This window comes from Syngnathoides biaculeatus, chromosome 6 (assembly GCF_019802595.1).
Source record: "Syngnathoides biaculeatus isolate LvHL_M chromosome 6, ASM1980259v1, whole genome shotgun sequence".
Lineage (NCBI taxonomy): Eukaryota > Metazoa > Chordata > Actinopteri > Syngnathiformes > Syngnathidae > Syngnathoides > Syngnathoides biaculeatus.
The window spans coordinates 3,577,130-3,593,781 of NC_084645.1; the positions used below are offsets into that span (position 1 = coordinate 3,577,130).

General features: G+C 40.3%; 1 protein-coding gene across 7 annotated transcripts in view; it reads left to right on the plus strand.

The window, feature by feature from the left end:
* vps4a (vacuolar protein sorting 4 homolog A) overlaps positions 1-16,652 on the plus strand; it is a 160,112-nt gene that overhangs the window by 44,908 nt on the left and 98,552 nt on the right. For all 7 annotated transcript variants that reach the window (XM_061822384.1, XM_061822387.1, XM_061822385.1 and 4 more), the window contains 3 exons: positions 3,985-4,133; positions 14,560-14,641; positions 14,902-15,121. In XM_061822384.1, coding sequence (XP_061678368.1) covers positions 3,985-4,133; positions 14,560-14,641; positions 14,902-15,121 — 451 coding nt within the window. The remainder of the gene's footprint in view (positions 1-3,984; positions 4,134-14,559; positions 14,642-14,901; positions 15,122-16,652) is intronic.

Here is a 16,652-nt window from a genome sequence, read left to right on the forward strand (position 1 = left end):
ACAGAATATATGTGCGTGAATGAGAGGGGTGGAGGGGGAAGAGTGAGGCTATAGGGAGAAGAGATAGCGTGGGTGTATGACTTCAAATACTTGGGGTCAACAATCCAGAGCAATGGTGAGTGTGATACTGATGAACTCCGGTGTATAAATTGGACCCTGGTCCTTCGCCAGATCGTTGACACTGATGCCTCGTTCCCGCACTTCTGAACTCCTGACCTCCTGATTAGTGACCTACGCCTGTCTACCGACCCTCCCCGTAAGCCTGCCGATTCTGACCCTGTTACTTGTTTGGACTGACTCACTGATCTCTGATACTGGAACGAATAAAGGCATATTCCACACCGTTTCTTCACAACCTGAGTCGTGCTTTTCGGTCCGCTCCCGAGCCTCGTTCGTGACAGCAACCATGAGTCGATAAACAAAGCAAGTGTAAGCAAACAAAGCAAACGCGGGCCAATGTACGCATAATAAGCCTACCAAAAGAGCATTAAAAGCAAAACAAGATGGCAAATACTAGATAACTTTATGTATGTATTAATCCATTTAATCCAACACTCTGAACATGGACATAACCCCGTCAACACAATTGCTAAACTCGACAGCTTGGACCATATTGTCACATGCTTTTGAAATTTTTCTAATCAAACTTGGCTTGCCGAAAACCCTCATCCTCAAGGGGTTGAATCCCTCATTGCAGCTTGAGGTTCATCATCACACATTTCACTTCATTCTTAAAAGTTATTGAAACGGTTTTACGGTTGTTTACTACATCATTCTTTATAAAACACGCCGTTGATTCATTCACGCCATAATGGCGCCACAAAAGCGTAACTTTGCTGTCTTTGATCATATTCAAAGTTTCACTTTTTCGCCAATCCATTAGCTTCCTCTTCTTCAGTCACCGGGCTGTTCTGTTTTTCTGCAATCCGCGAAAGCGAACGCATCTCCCTCTTCTTCCTCAGTCACCGGGCCGTTTTCTGCAATCTGAGAAAGCGTATGCAGCTCCTTCCACTTCCTCAGTCTCAGCGAACGCAGCTCCCTTATTTTAACCCTCTTATTTTGCATCTTCCTCTTAAGCTTTGGTACTTCGAGGGCAGCTTTCAGATCAACCACAGCGCTTTGGAGGTTTTTTGAACTAGAGAGGTTGTCTCTCTCTCACACGCACACACACACACACACACACTAACAGTGTAGAAAATGGCAGAGAGGGAGGGAGGAAGACTGAGAGTTGTTGGATGGGGCTTTGATGATGTGCAGCCAATCCAAAGTCCAAAGAGCCCATCTGACTTTTTTTTTGCTTTTTAAAGTAATATAGTATGTACTGTAAACCGATCTGGATTTTTTTTTTAGGGGAGTGGTGAAAAAACCTGCGATGCATTGAAGCCGCAATAGGTGAAGCGCAAAGTAGAGCGGGATTACTGTACCACCTCACCATTGTGCCCCAGCGAATGCTTCCTCCGCGAGACCCAAGAAGGGGTAACTTCCATCCAGTTTCTACCGCTTTTCCGGGTTGGGTCGTAAGGGAATAAGCTTCAGCAGGGATACCCAGACTTCCCTTTCCCCAGCCAACTCTTCTGGAGGGATCCCGAGGCATTCGCAAGCCAGGAATTTTATCCTTTTACGGATCCAGCGGGAGGAATGGGATAGGAGCTATTTGGGAGCATCAAGCAGGTTTGGCTGTTGCACCCCAGCCCCATATCTGTATATAAGTATCCTGAGAGTGCTTTCAATGGGGACTCCATTAGTCTCCATCTTTACTACACTGTGTATCGTTAGGATGGGTTGGTGCTGACCTTGACTCGGGACTTTGTAAGTCTGTGGAGGGAAAATGCCTGAAATGCCTTTCCATGACAATGAAGAGTCTGGCGTCTCTCAGGCAGGCTCTTCTATCTCTGTAGTCATGGTGACCAAGATGGTGAAAAAGCTTCTTGGTGGCAGGGCACTGAGGGAGAGATGAGATTCGCGCTGAGTTTCTAGAGGTGATGGATGTTGTGGGGCTGTCCTGGCTGACATGCCTCTGCAATGTCAAATGGACATCTGGACCAGTGCCTCTGGAATGGCAAACTGGGTGGTGGTCTCCTTTTTTAAAAAGGAATCACAGGGTGTTTTAGGCGAATCACACTCCTCAGTCTCATGGGTAAGGTCTATTCAGGGATGTATGAGGGTGCATCGGGTCCATCTCAGATTCAAGAAGAACAGTGTGGTTTTCATCCTGGCTGTGGTGCATTGGACTAGGTTTATACCCTCGGCATGTTCCTTGAGTGTGTATGGGAGTTTTTTTGTTCTCTTCCTGAAAGATGTATGCATAGATGCCGCATAATGGAGCAGTCCGTTGGATGAGAACCAAAGGGTAACATCAAATGATAATATATTAAGCATTTTAATGTTTTAAGAAATGTGAATAAAGACTGAAACTATAATTTAAGTTAAAGAAAATTTTTGTCACCAGTTTTCACGTGTTATCTGTCTTAAGTCTGTTACTAATCATAAACAAATTTTTATAAGCATTGCACTCCTTTTAGTAAAGGCAGAAAGCATACAATAAATCACTTACACAAAAAACAATATGTTTTTTCTTTTCAGCACTCTGAATCAGTTTTGGAACTGTGGGTACCTATAATACTCAAAGGAGTCAAACCTGGGTCCCTTCAGTCACAGTCACATTAATTGAAGCATTACCTTTCCCTAGCCTGCTAAGAAGTCATATAGTTTAACAACCTGATGGTTTCAGTTTCACTGTAAATCCCATGGTGACCACGTGACAAAATGTCCTCGTGCAAGATACGAATCACAGTAGTTGCTTCAAATCCTAACAACTGGGACACTCAAATAATTTTCGCGAGAAATAATAATCCTTTGCTTTGGTAATTTTTTTGTTTTTTGTGAGAAAAAAATATGTGAGAGAAGAAACATGGCTATCATCCACCCCTAATGAAAAAAAAAAGAAAAATTATGATTAATGTTCCCATAGAAGGGAATATATGGACACTAAAATGTAGTCAATACTTGCTCATTTCTCAGGGTTACTATTTTGTCAATGCCAAAAGTGACAAACTTTTATTTTCCCCTCCATGGCATTGACTTGCAGTTTCATTGTCGTAATTGTGTGCCGTTTAACGTTTACACACCTGTACGGTAGCACAATCTATCGGCCTCACACATAAATTTAGCTGATGATTTTGACTTCCCTAGCTTACCATCAACATCAGCAGAGAGCTCAAACTGGGCCTGTCACATCTACCAATGCATATCCGTAAGAATGACGTCATGGTAAAAAACTGTGGTAAGAGAAAACATGTCAAGGAACTCCCATTGGGCCTTTTGGTAACGCTGACAAAAACTGTGGCCACCACCGTCATTTAAAGGTCCCATATTTTACCACTTTTTCTAGTATTTGGGGCTTTCAGGCATTTGTGGCTCTGTAAAAATGTCAACTATAAATAAAAATTGTCCCTGCATTCATGTGTTTTTTTTCTGCTGATTTCTCCAGCTTATATGTCACTTATCGCTTATCTATTAGCATAGATCTCCACCTATTTCTCCACTCCTGAGCCAGCGCTGTCAAAATAACAAATATGGTGCTCACACAAGACCGTCTTCTACATGGAGGCAAAAAACAAGAGGAAAGGGAGTAGATGGTCTGACCCAAATACGGCCAAAACATCGACAAAAGTGGGTCAAAAAGAAGTAGCTATCAAAGGAGCCTTTTCAGGACACCTGGATGGCAATTTTTAAACTGCGGTTTATACTATATACTATATATATTCTACCATGTTAAAGAATCTCTCTAAATCTAAATTTAGATCTAAACCTACATCTAAATTTCACAAGTATGGCACCTTCAAGTTGTTTATCCCTGTTCCTGGTGCTGCATTATCTATTGTCTGCGAATGAAGTGACTGTGAGAGTGTTTTGAATTGTATTTGAATTTGTATTTTGAATGGTGCTCTAGCCTATCTATCCTTGTCTTTTCTTTTCTTTAAGACTTGTCAAGAACCTGTTTGATCTGGCCCGCCAGCACAAGCCCTCCATCATCTTTATTGATGAGGTGGACTCCCTGTGTGGGTCCAGGAATGAGAACGAGAGTGAAGCTGCTCGCCGCATTAAGACAGAGTTCCTTGTTCAGATGCAGGGTGAGCAGAAGCTGTGTTAACATCCAGTTTACTGACAAACAGTGATTATGACAGCAAAGTTTCAAGCTTGCAATATTTTTGAATGGCAGATTTTACAGATGTACAGCATTCTGTTTTATGCTATGAAACATTTATTTTACAACAAAAAAACATTTAAACTCCTGTGATGTGGCAAATTATCAGCCGTATGAATATGAAAAAAAATCTGCAATGCACTGACTCGACTATAGGTGAAACTTTATATAGAGAAGGGAACACCATACAGTGCTATATCTCCTGACAAATGTCTCTACTAACGAAACATTTAGGTTACATAAAACATTAAATTTTTTGTCTCTAGTTACGAAAGAAATCCAGGATATGAAGGGGGGTTATATATATTTATTTTTTTATTCATATTCATTGTTTTTCACCATCGGCCCTAAGAAATTGATGGCCATTGTCAGTGAGAAGAAGACGAGAGCTGTTTTGTCCATCAAAACAAAACAAGAAATCATTGAGGAATATGAAAAAGACAAGCATGCATGTGGCTTTATGCTGCTGCTGCTGCTCCTCCACGGGAATTTGAGATGTTCGAAGTAGAGGTTGAACCTCAAGTTGAGGAAATTGATTCGCTGAGAAAGGCTGACGACATCGAAGTGTTGGTTCAGGAGCACCACAAGGATCTTCCGATGAAAAGGAGCTGGAGGCGATGCATCACACAACAATGCAGGAGCAGTTTGCGGCGTTGAGGAGAAGGCAGCCACTACTCCATCAGCCAGATTAAAAAAAGTGTTAACGAAATTCCATGATATTTCTGAATTTATTCAAAAGAATCATCTTTAAAATGTGTTAACTATTGGGCTATCACTCACTTCGATGACGTTTGCCTTGCACATTTCTGCATGATTATTAAAAGCTGTCAAAGGCAAACATCCTTGGATTGGTAGTTCAGGAAACATTGAAAGTTAATGTTAATGTTTGTTTGAAATTCATAGTTTGTGGAATTTATTAATTTTAGTGGAATTAAGTTGTATGTGATAACGTTTTGCTCGCCATGCACTCAACACCAAAGGTAAATGATCATTATTTTTTACAATTCTTTACACTTACAATGCTTATGCTTTTTTGGGGGAGGGGGCTTGGAATGGATCAGGCTATTTCCATGTAACATGCATTTCTGCTTACGAAAGTTTGATGTTACCAAACAGCTTCAGGAACAAATTAATTTTGGAAGTAGAGGTGTATTGTACATACTTTATAGTTGTTGTATACAGTCAAATTAGTCTCACGTCTTGCAAGTCCTAAGTTACTATGGCAGAAATCATTGATCCATCCATCTATATTGTACCGTTTTCCGGGTCAGGTCAGGGGGTTAGTAGCTTCAGCAGAGATCCCCAGATTTCCCTTTCCCCAGCCACTTCATCCAGCTCTTCTGGGGGGATCCAAGCAGTGTGTTGAGCCCTCAATCTCAACAAATGACAATGACATATGAAAGGCCCAATTCCTGGACCCCTCCTGTTCAGGCTCTATATCCTACCCTTGAGTCAAATTTTCCAGAACTTTAATTTAGACTGTCATGCTATGCAGATGACACACAGTTATATGGAGTTGTATCTTCAGACGACTATAGTTCAACTGAGGTATTGTGCCACTGCCTAAAGCAGAAAAATAACTGGATGAGCCAACATTTCAATCAACTAAACCACAACAAAACTAAGAAAATTGTTTTTGGCAATAAATAAGGATTGCTCTTCGTAAATACTTGGACTCACTGTCCTTAAAAAGCAAAGACCAAGTCCAAAACCTTGGTGTTCTGATAGATTCCAACCTGACCTTCAACAGTCATATCAAATCAATTACTAAAACTGCCTTTTACCATCGGAAGAAGATATCTAGAGGGCAGGGTCGAGCAGACCAGAGGAGACGACACTCATCCATGGTTTTATCCCAAGTCGACTTGACTATTGTACTGGTCTACTGACTGGGCTCTCAAAAAGAGCATTAAACAGCTGTAGCTCATTCAGAATGCTGCAGCACAGGTTGTGTGACCAGAACAAAGTGGTCAGGGCATATAACTCCAATTGTAAAATATTTACACGGGCTTTCAGACAATTTTAAAGTTCTGCTACTGGTCTAACAAACATTCTTAACATTTTCCAATGCTGTAAGAATGTGTTGAATAAATATTAAAATTCAACATTTCTTTTAACCTCATAGCCTGCGACACTTTTCTATCAGCAGGGCGGGATGCTAGGCTGTTGTAAACAAACCAGCGGCTGTGTGATGGGCCATGGATCCCAAGAGGAAAAAGAGAAAAATAACTGAGGAGAACAGAGGATTCAATGTTTCTTGGACCGAATGATTTGCATTCATTGCCAATGCCTAGGGATTGCCTCAGTGTTTGCTTTGCAGTGAGAAGTTGTCAAATAACAAAAAGAGTCATGTGGAAAGACATTTTCAAGGAAGGCATGCTACTGCAGCTGAGTACCCAGTTGGGAAACAGAGAAAAAGTGCAATTGCATTACTTCTGAAAAAATTAGAGGAGCGCAAAAATAAATTAAAGAAGTGGATTGCATCTCCAAACTCTACTACTGCTGCAAGTTTTGTTGCAACCCAGGAGATAATAAAGTGTGGAAAACCATTCACAGATGGAAGGAGCTGACCAGTGATGTCCTAAAACAGAAGTCACAAACGGGTAAGAACACAACACTGTCATAGACATATTCAGAAACAAAATAGCTGCTCAAAAGGCTGCTGTTTTATTTTTATAAATGCAGGCTGTTTTTTATTGCACTCTGTTTAGTGCCCAGATAAGAGGGATGTTATGGATGTTCCATTTTGTTGTTTTTTCGAATCCTCAAATAAAAATGACATAAAAAATTAATTTCTTTATTGCATTTTTTTAATTTCATCAAAGCAATGAAACATAATTCAATATTGTAATGAAGTTAAACTTTAGGCAGCATTGTACAACAGAGCAGTCACGTGATGCGTCGTTCTCTAAAGAATACACTGCAGGGGAAAAAATTAATCATGAATGCTCATTATGTATTTGTAGCCAACCTGGTCATTTTGATAGGAGGCTAATATAGCTAATATTGATACAAACAGCATGTGTTGCCTTCATTATAAGGCTTATATAAGGATTTTAATTTTTTTGCGGCGCCAGACACATTTGTTTTGTTTTATGGTCCAACATGGCTCTCAAAATTTTGGGTTTCCGACCCGTGATTTAGTTCCTGAATACATGAAAGAAATTCGTCTGGAATGCAAATCCAGTAGGGCTTTGAGATCAACTAACTCAGATCAAATGATGGAGTGCAAAGGACAAAGCAAACATGGTGAAGCAGCATTTAGCTATTATCCTGCAAAAAATTGAATTAGTTGCCAACAGAGGTGATGTCAGGCCAATACAGCCCCATGGGTGCACAAGCCAGTGCAATCTGTAGGCTGGTCCCAAGCCCGGATAAATGCAGAGGGATGCGTCACGAAGGGCAGCTGGCGTAAAACAGTATCAAACAAATATGAGGGTTCATCTAAAGAATACCATTCTGAATCGGTCGTGGCCCGGGTTAACAACGCCGCCCCCGGAACCGTTAAACTGCAGGGCGTTGGTGGGAATTCAGCTACTGTGGGTTGAAGACAAAGAAGAAGAGGAACGCAGATTCATCGGCAGAAGAAGAGGAATGCACAGAGCATACAATTGAGTGTAGGGATTTTGAATGTTGGAACTCTAACAGGAAAAAGCTCAGGAGATTGTTGACATGATTTGAAGAAAGGTTGATATAGTGTGCATCCAAGAGCCCAGGGGGAAAGGGAGTAAGGCTGGAAGTTTAGGGGCAGGGTATTGATTATTGTACCACGGAGTAGATTGGAATAGAAATGGAGTAAGCAACGCAAAAATGTATTTGTATTACGCACATTATACATGTGGTAACACAATGTGATTTACGTGATTAAAAGCATTTGAAAACAACGAGATTAAACATTTAAAATACAATAAAAACAATGAAATAACAAAAAATATATCTGTGAAAAGAAAAATAATTAAAACCACATACAGTGCAAGTAATATAATCAAGAAGTAGAAATACTCTAAAAAGCACGAGAAAAAAGAGTTTTCAACCTGGATTTAAAAATATTCAGACTTGGGGCTGACCTCACCTCTGTTGGCAACTTATTCCATTTGTGTGCAGCATAATAGTTAAATGCTGCTTCACCACGTTTGCTTTGGACTCTGCGCACCACTATTTGACCTGAGTCAGTCGATATCAGAGCTCTACTGGGTTTGTATTCCGTAAGCATTTCTTTCATGTATTCAGGACCTAAATCATTTAGTGATTTATAAAGCAGTAGCAGAACTTTAAACTCTATTCTAAAGCTTACTGGAAGCCAGTGCAAGGACTTTAGGATTGAAGTTACAGTGAAGAAAATAAATATTTGAACACCCTGCTATATTGCAAGTTCTCCCACTTAGAAATCATGAAGCGGTCTGACATTTTCATCGTAGATGCATGTCCACTGTGAGAGAGATAATCTAAAAAGAAAAATCCAGAAATCACAATGAATGTTTTTTTTAACGATTTATTTGCGTGATACACCTGGAAATAAGTTATTGTTTTATTTCCTGTAATTGTTCACCAGGTTTGCACACACTGCTCTGTTAACATTTCATAGAGAAGCATTCTGTTTACTACGGCATAGTTATAACTTTTAACTAATATGTTATCGAGCGGTCTGCACATTTACCAGTATGGCGAAAGTCTTGGAGCAAAAGAATGAAGATCGTGCCTGGGAAATCGATAAAAACCACAGGGTAAAAAACTGTTACAGATGGGAATGGCTTAAAAAAACTGTAACCGTGCAGAAAAGAACAAAAACTGTATCAACATGTCTAACCGAACACATACAAAAAGTGGACGTTCCCGGCAGAGTGCTGTGCATTCTGTGTTCCGATATCAATTATGGAAACCGAGGAGCAAAAAATATCCAGGAGCATACCCAAACCTGGAAACACAAAGGTTAGTTGGACATAAATTTCTTAAATATGATATAATTGACAGCTGTAAATACCATTATGCCTATCTGTAGCACTGACCCTGTAGATCACGCACCTTATCATTCACTTTTATATTTCATGATCTCTCTTGCTCTCGCTCTCTCTCACATAATATATACAGTGAAGAAAATAAGTATTTGAACTCCCTGCTATATTGCAAGTTCTCCCACTCAGAAATCATGGAGGGGTCTGAAATTTCTGAAAAATCGTAGGTGCATGTCCACTGTGAGGGAGAGAATCTAAAAAGAAAAATCCAGAAAAAACAATGTATGATTTTTTTTTAAGGATTTATTTGTGTAATACAGCTGCAATTAAGTATTTGAACACCTGAGAAAAACAATGGTAATATTTTGTACAGTAGCCTTTGTTTGCAATTACAGAGATCAAATGTTTCCTGTAGTTGTTCACCAGGTTTGCACACACTGCAGGAGGGATTTTGGCCCACTCCTCCACACAGATCTTCTCTAGATCAGACAGGTTTCTGGGTTGTCACTGAGAAACACGGAGTTTCAGCTCCCTCCAAAGATTTTATCATTTGGTTTAGGTCTGGAGACTGGCTAGGCCATACCAGAACCTTGATATGATTCTTACGGAGCCATTCCTTGATTTTCCTGGCTGTGTGCTTCCGGGTCATTGTCATGTTGAAAGACCCAGCCACGACCCATCTTCAATGCTCTGACTGAGGGAAAGAGGTTGTTCTCCAAAATCTCACAATACATGGCCGCGGTCATCCTCTCATTAATACAGTGCAGTCGTCCTGTCCCATGTGCAGAAAAACACCCACAAAGCATAATGCTACCACCCCCGTGCTTCACATTAGGGATGGTGTTCTTGGGATGGAACTCATCATTCGTCTTCCTCCAAACACAGTTTGTGAAATTATGACCAAAAAGTTCCATTTTGGTCTCATCTGACCACAAAACTTTCTCGCTTGGCTCCTCTGTATCATCCAAATAGTCATTGGCAAACTTAAGACGGGCCTTGACATGTGCTGATTTAAGCAAGGGAACCTTCCGTGGCATGCATGATTTCAAACCATGAGTCCCCTTGGAAACCTTGGTCCCAGCTCTTTTCAGGTCATTGACCAAGTCCTGTCATGTAGTCCAAGTTTGAGTCTTACTGATTGTATGGGGTTGACATGTGTCTTTATGCAGCTCACAACCTCACACAGGTGCATCTTCTTTCGGCTTGCCACGTTATGATTCAGGATAATACATGAAGTGGAGGTGGACTTTTAAAGGCGGAGGAACAGGTCTTTGAGGGTCAGAATTCTAGCTGATAGACAGATGTTCAAATGCTTATTTGCAGCTGTATCGCACAAATAAATAGTTCAAAAATCATGATCATTGATCATAATCACTCTAACTTAGACCTCTTGACCATCCTTTCTGAGTCGGGGTTATTTTCAAGGAAGAGTATCAGATGGAGTGTCGAGGCTGAAATTTGAAATTGAGGGTGTTATGTATTATGTGATAAGCGACTATGCCCCACAGGTAGGATGTGACCTTGAGTCAAAAGAGAAATTCTGGAAAGAACTAGATGAGGTGGTTATGAGTATCCCAGACAGAGAGAGGGTTCTGATTGGTGGAAATTGTAATGGACATGTTGGTGAAGAAAACAGGGGCAATGAAGAAGTGATGGGTAAGTACGGCATCCAGGAAAGGAACTTTGAGGTACAGATTGTGGTGGACTTTGCAGTAAGGAAGGAAATGGCAGTAGTGGAACCTTTTTTCCCAGAAGAGACTGGAACATAGAGTGACCTACAAGAGCGGAGGTAGAATCATGCAGGTGGATTATATTTTGTTCTGATGATGTAATTTGAAGGTTACTGACTGTAAGGTATGGTTGGGGAGAGTGTAGCTCGACAGCCTAGGATGGTGGTGTGTAGGATGACTCTGGTGGTGGATAGGAAGATTAAGAAGTCAAAGGTAGAGTAGAAAATAATGTTATGGAAGCTGAGAGGTGAGACAAGCTCTCGATGGACAGGAGAATCTCCCTGAAGACTGGACTACTACAGCCAAGGTGATCAGAGAGACAGGGAAGAGAGTACCCGTTGTGTCTTCTGGTAGGAAAGGGGAGAAGGAGACTTGGTGGTGTAACCCCAAAATACAGGATTTCATACAAGGAAAGAGATGACTGAAGAAGAAGTGGGACACAGAAGACTCAGGAGACGTGAAAGGAATACATTGAGATGCGATATCGGGCAAAGGTAGAGGTGGCCAAGGCTAAACCAGGGGCATATGACGACATGTACACCGGGACACAAAAGAAGGAGAAAAGGATCTCTACAGGTTGGCCAGACAAAGGGATAGAAATGGGAAGGATGTGCAGAAGGTAAGGGTGATTATGGATGGAGATGGAAATGTGTTGAGAGGACCAGTAGTGTCCTAAATAGATGGATGTTTTCCATCTATTTAGTACACTAAATTGTAGTTTTCCATCTGTTTAGTACACTACTAAGAACCTTTGAGAAGTTGATGAATGAAGAAAAGGAGAGAGAAGGAAGAGTAGAAGAGGCAAGTGTGAAGGACCAGGAAGTGGCAATGATTAGTATGGGGAAAAGTTAGAAAGGCACTGAAGAGGAGGAATCATGGAAAAAGGCATTTGGTCCTGATGATATACATAGCTGTGGAGTATGGAAGCAATTTGGAGAGATGGCTGTGGAGTTTTTGACCAACTTATTCAACAGAATAGTTGCAGGTGAGAAAATGCGGAAAAGTACAGAAAAGGTCAGAAGGCGCTACATTGTGTTTTTGTGGATCTAGATAAAGCCTATGACAGAGTACCAAGAGAGGAACTGTGGTACTGCATTCGTAGGTCTGGTGTGGTGGAGAAATATGTTAGAATACCACAGGCCATGTATGAGAGCAGCAGAACAGTGGTGAGGTGTGCCCTTGGTGTGACAGAATAATTTAAGGTGGAGGTGTGACTGCATCAGGGATCAGCTCTGAGCCTCTTCCTGTTTGCTGTGGTAATGGATAGGCTGACAGTTGAGGTTAGACTGGCCCTTGGACCATGATGTTTGCAGATTATATTGTGGTGTGCACTGAAAGCAGGGAGCAGATGGAGGAACAATTAGAAAGATGGACGCATCCACTGGAAAGGAGATGAATGAAGATTAGCTGAAGCAAGACAGAGTATGTGTGTGTGAATGTGAAAGGGGAAGGGGGAAAAGTGAGGCTCCTCGGAGAAGAGATAGCAAGGGTCGACAACTTCAAATACTTGGGGTCAACAATCCAGAGCATTGGTGTGGTGGTAACGAAGTGAAGAAACGGGTCCAAATAGGAACAGCTAGTGTAAATTGTTTGGTGTGTTATGTGACAAAAGAGTCTCTGCGAGAATAAAGCGGAAAGTTTATACAACGGTGGTGAGGCTGGCCATGATGTGTGGGTTAGAAAGAGCGGCACTGAAGAGAGACAGGAAGTAGAGCTGGGGGTAGCAGAAATGAAGATGTTGAGGTTCTCACTAGGCTTGAGCAGGTTGGATAGGATTAGAAATGAGTTCATTTAAGGGACAGCCAAAGTTGGATGTTTTGGAGACAAGGTTCAAGAGAGAAGACTTTTATGGTTTGAACATGTCCAGAACCGAGAGAGTGAGCAGATTGGTAGAAGATCGCTGAGGATGGAGCTGCCAGGCAAAAGAGCGAGAGGAAGACTAACAAGACGTTTGATGGATGATGTGAGGGAGAGTCATTGGTGTTAGAGAGGAAGTTGCAGGAAATAGGCTTAGATCGAAAAAGATGACACGGAAAAGAAGAGCGGTGATGTCAGGCCCAAGTGTGAGTGTTTTTAAGTCCAGACTTTTCAGTGATATTTCTTCCACTAAAAGCTGTTTTAATGTTACTTTTTCCAAATATGTTTTTGAATGCTTTAAAATCCTGTAAAGGGCATTTAATTACCTCGTGTATGAAATGCGCTCTACAAATAAATTTTCTTTGGTTTGCTTTTGCCCAAAAAAATGCTAGCATGCATGGTAACATTGTAACCGCTGACAAGCAAAGAGTTCTCATTGGAAGGTTCAAAGAGTTTGCAGCAATTGGCGCAAGAGGTTGCACAGCAAAATATGAAGAATACCATAATTTATGTACAGGGCTGTTTAATGAGATTTGTAATTCTTTTATTTAACCACAATTCAATATAGGATGATGTTAACTTTGATTACATTTTAATTTTTTTAGTTTTCTCAGTTTCAATTCCTTTCTCTGACCATCGTGGGTATTCTTTCATTAACAGAGAGGTCCAAACAATTTTGTCCTCCTATAGTATCGAGCCACTGTAGTGTAAATAAATGTCATCATGTTGAAATTGCATTAATTTTTAAGAAATTTCAATTTGTCATTTGATTTGCAACAAGTTCCATCAGTGTGACTATTTTGAATTTGTAATTATTTGCACCCAAAATGTAAAACATTTGGAAATAGTTATCGATATTATTGCTATTTTTTAGGCCATGAATATAATGAATTTATTATGAAAGTGTGCCTGAACTAAAATGACTTTGGTACCCCAGATTTAAGCACACATTAATGGCGATCAAATCACATTATGAACCACTGTACAGTGGTGGTCGTTCGTACCCACGACATTCATCTGTTCTGAAAGTCGTTTTGTAACGTGAATTTTTTTGTAAGTAGAAGTGCATTTTACATGTAAATAGCATAATCTGTTCCAATCCTCACCCTCCAGCCCCCCAACTACACCAAAAATAAGCATTGAAAGTACATAATGTAAATAATAATAAAAATGTTCTGTTTATTTACCTTTGGCAATGGGCATGTATGCAACTAGAAGGGTGAGTGACAAGGAAAAGACATCGTGGGGAACAGAGGAGGAGGCAAATTTGACAGACAAAAGAAAACATACGCACAACTTAATTCCACTCGTTCTTTGGGGCCCATGGTGAAGAAAGATAAATAAACTTGCAAAAAACATGAAAAAAAGTACTTTGACAATGTGCGTTAGCTTGTGACAGCGCCATCGTGATTCTAGCAGCTCTATCGTTCCACACAAACCAAGATACAGGAAATGCATTATGGGTAAAGATTGAGCTCCTTACTCGCCAATGGGATGCCAGGAAGATGCTACAGCGATAAGCACTCGGAGAGCAGCCACACAAATCCAGATACAGGATGTTTACGTTTCGTGAATTTAGGGAATCCCAGTTTTTCCTTTCGTATTCTGAATTTCCTTTATAACTTGAGACAATATGTTTTTGAGTAGGCGTTTCAGAACCTGAATTTTTCGTTACTAGAGACATTTGTAAGTAGAGGTACCACTGTATGCAGAAATACAGGTAATTCCAAAGGGTTAACATAATTTTTCTTGAAACTGTATATAATATGAAAGGTTAAAGTTTAGATTTTTTTTAATCTATGTGATTTTACAGGGGTGGGAAACAACAACGATGGCATTTTGGTGTTGGGAGCTACCAACATTCCCTGGGTGCTTGATGCTGCAATTCGCCGAAGGTCAGATGTCACTTGAATACCTTTCTAAACAAAACCGTTTTTGTTTTCTGTACTTGAGCACAGCGTTCTATGGACTTATGGTGAGTGAGTTGTGTGGCAACTTTTTTTTGACAAAAGAAACACAGTATTGTCTGTATAAATAGAATAGTGCCTTCCTACCCATTAAGTGGGAAATGAAACAACCATTTAAATTTATTGTATTTAACTATTTTATGGGCACTTCTGAAAATTGAGAGTTGAGCTTGTCTGTTGTTGATCAGATTTGAAAAGCGTATCTACATCCCCCTGCCAGAGGAGCCGGCCCGGGCTCAGATGTTTCGCCTGCATCTGGGCAACACGCCTCACAGTCTGAGCGAGGCTGACTTGCGGCAGCTTGCTCACAAAACAAACGGCTACTCTGGTGCTGACATCAGCATCATCGTACGAGATGCACTAATGCAGCCTGTCAGGAAGGTCCAATCTGCAACACACTTTAAGAAGGTGAGCCCAGAAGAAGCTAGTCTTCACAAATATCACATAGATTGTTCCTTAAATAATGTGTAATGATTTTGATTAAAACGCTCAAGTAAAATTCTTGCATCCTATTACTGGTCTCACACGCATACCTATAATTTCCAATGTAACTTTTTTTTTCTCATAAAGATGGTAAAACTGCTTCAAGTAGCGACTAACACAAACTCATTTATTTTTTCTACACAGAACGCATGGCGTTTTTTCATATATGAGTTAGTAACTAACTTTGACGAGCAGAAGGAATCACTGGTATTATGAAAAAGGGAGACTATCAGAATCAGCTTTATTGGCCAAGTGTGTAAGAACACACAAGGACTTTTTCTGCAGCAGTCGGTGCTGCCCTGGTACGACATTCAGAAGAAAGAACAACAAGAAGAAAAAACAAGTCATTACTGTTTATAGGAACTATTCCTTATACTGTAAGAGTCGTCCAAGATGTAACAAATTCCTCATTTAGAATAGGTAAGAGATAAGTGTAGTAATGTCCCACATTGTGTTAAACCTGTACAGAGTGCCTTTACTATGGAAGTAAATATGTGCCAACGGGATTTGAAATGAAAATGCCACTGAAAATTGACGTTGTAAAATTCACATTGTTATTCCAAAGTGATCACATTTTGTGTTAAGAAGGCAGGGTTACTTCAGGTCAGAACCCAACACCCTGCCAATCCAGTTACACTCAGCGTAACACTGGACACTTAACACTGAACTCAGACGTTGAATTTCAGACATAACACTGAACTCAGACATTGAATTTCAGACAGCAAATTGTAGCCAGTTGAATCTCACGAGACTGAAACTATTGAGTTTGAATTTTAAAGCTCAAATTTTTTTACATGATGAATTTAACATTGAAAAGTTAAACTGAAATACAGCTATTGAAAATGTGATCACTTTTTTGAATTTTACAAGATAAAATCTTCAGTGGCATTTTTAATTCAAATCCTGGTGGCACATATTTACATCCATACTTTACTCATTCGCGGTTCTTATTATAAACCAGTGCAATGACAATTGTGCAAAGGGAGCAGTTTAAAGTGACAAATCGTGTGATAGTCTACAAAATACAATACTTATACTAATACTGATTGGACCAGCAGGACGTGTGTCTTAACGTAGCACAAGGCAGAAAATAGTATGTTCGCTGATCAAGAATTTAATTACTTAATTGCAAGAGGAAAAAAAGTGTTTGAATGCCTGCTAGTTTTGACTTTCATTGACTTGTAGCACTTTCCCGACGGAAGGCGCTGGAAGAGCTGGTGGCCAGGATGTGGAGGATCTGGAAGGATCCTGCCTGCTCTGGACCTAGTTCGCGTTGCGTGCAAGTTCTCAAGTGTGGGTAGCGTGGTGCCGACAATCCGTTCAGTGGTTTTGATTGTCATCATCCACAGCATTCATATAATAAACAATTTGTGAATACTTGATACAACATAATTAAAATTTAGCTGAAATTATTTCACTGAAACTAGACACTCATTATTTTGACTGAAAATATTTG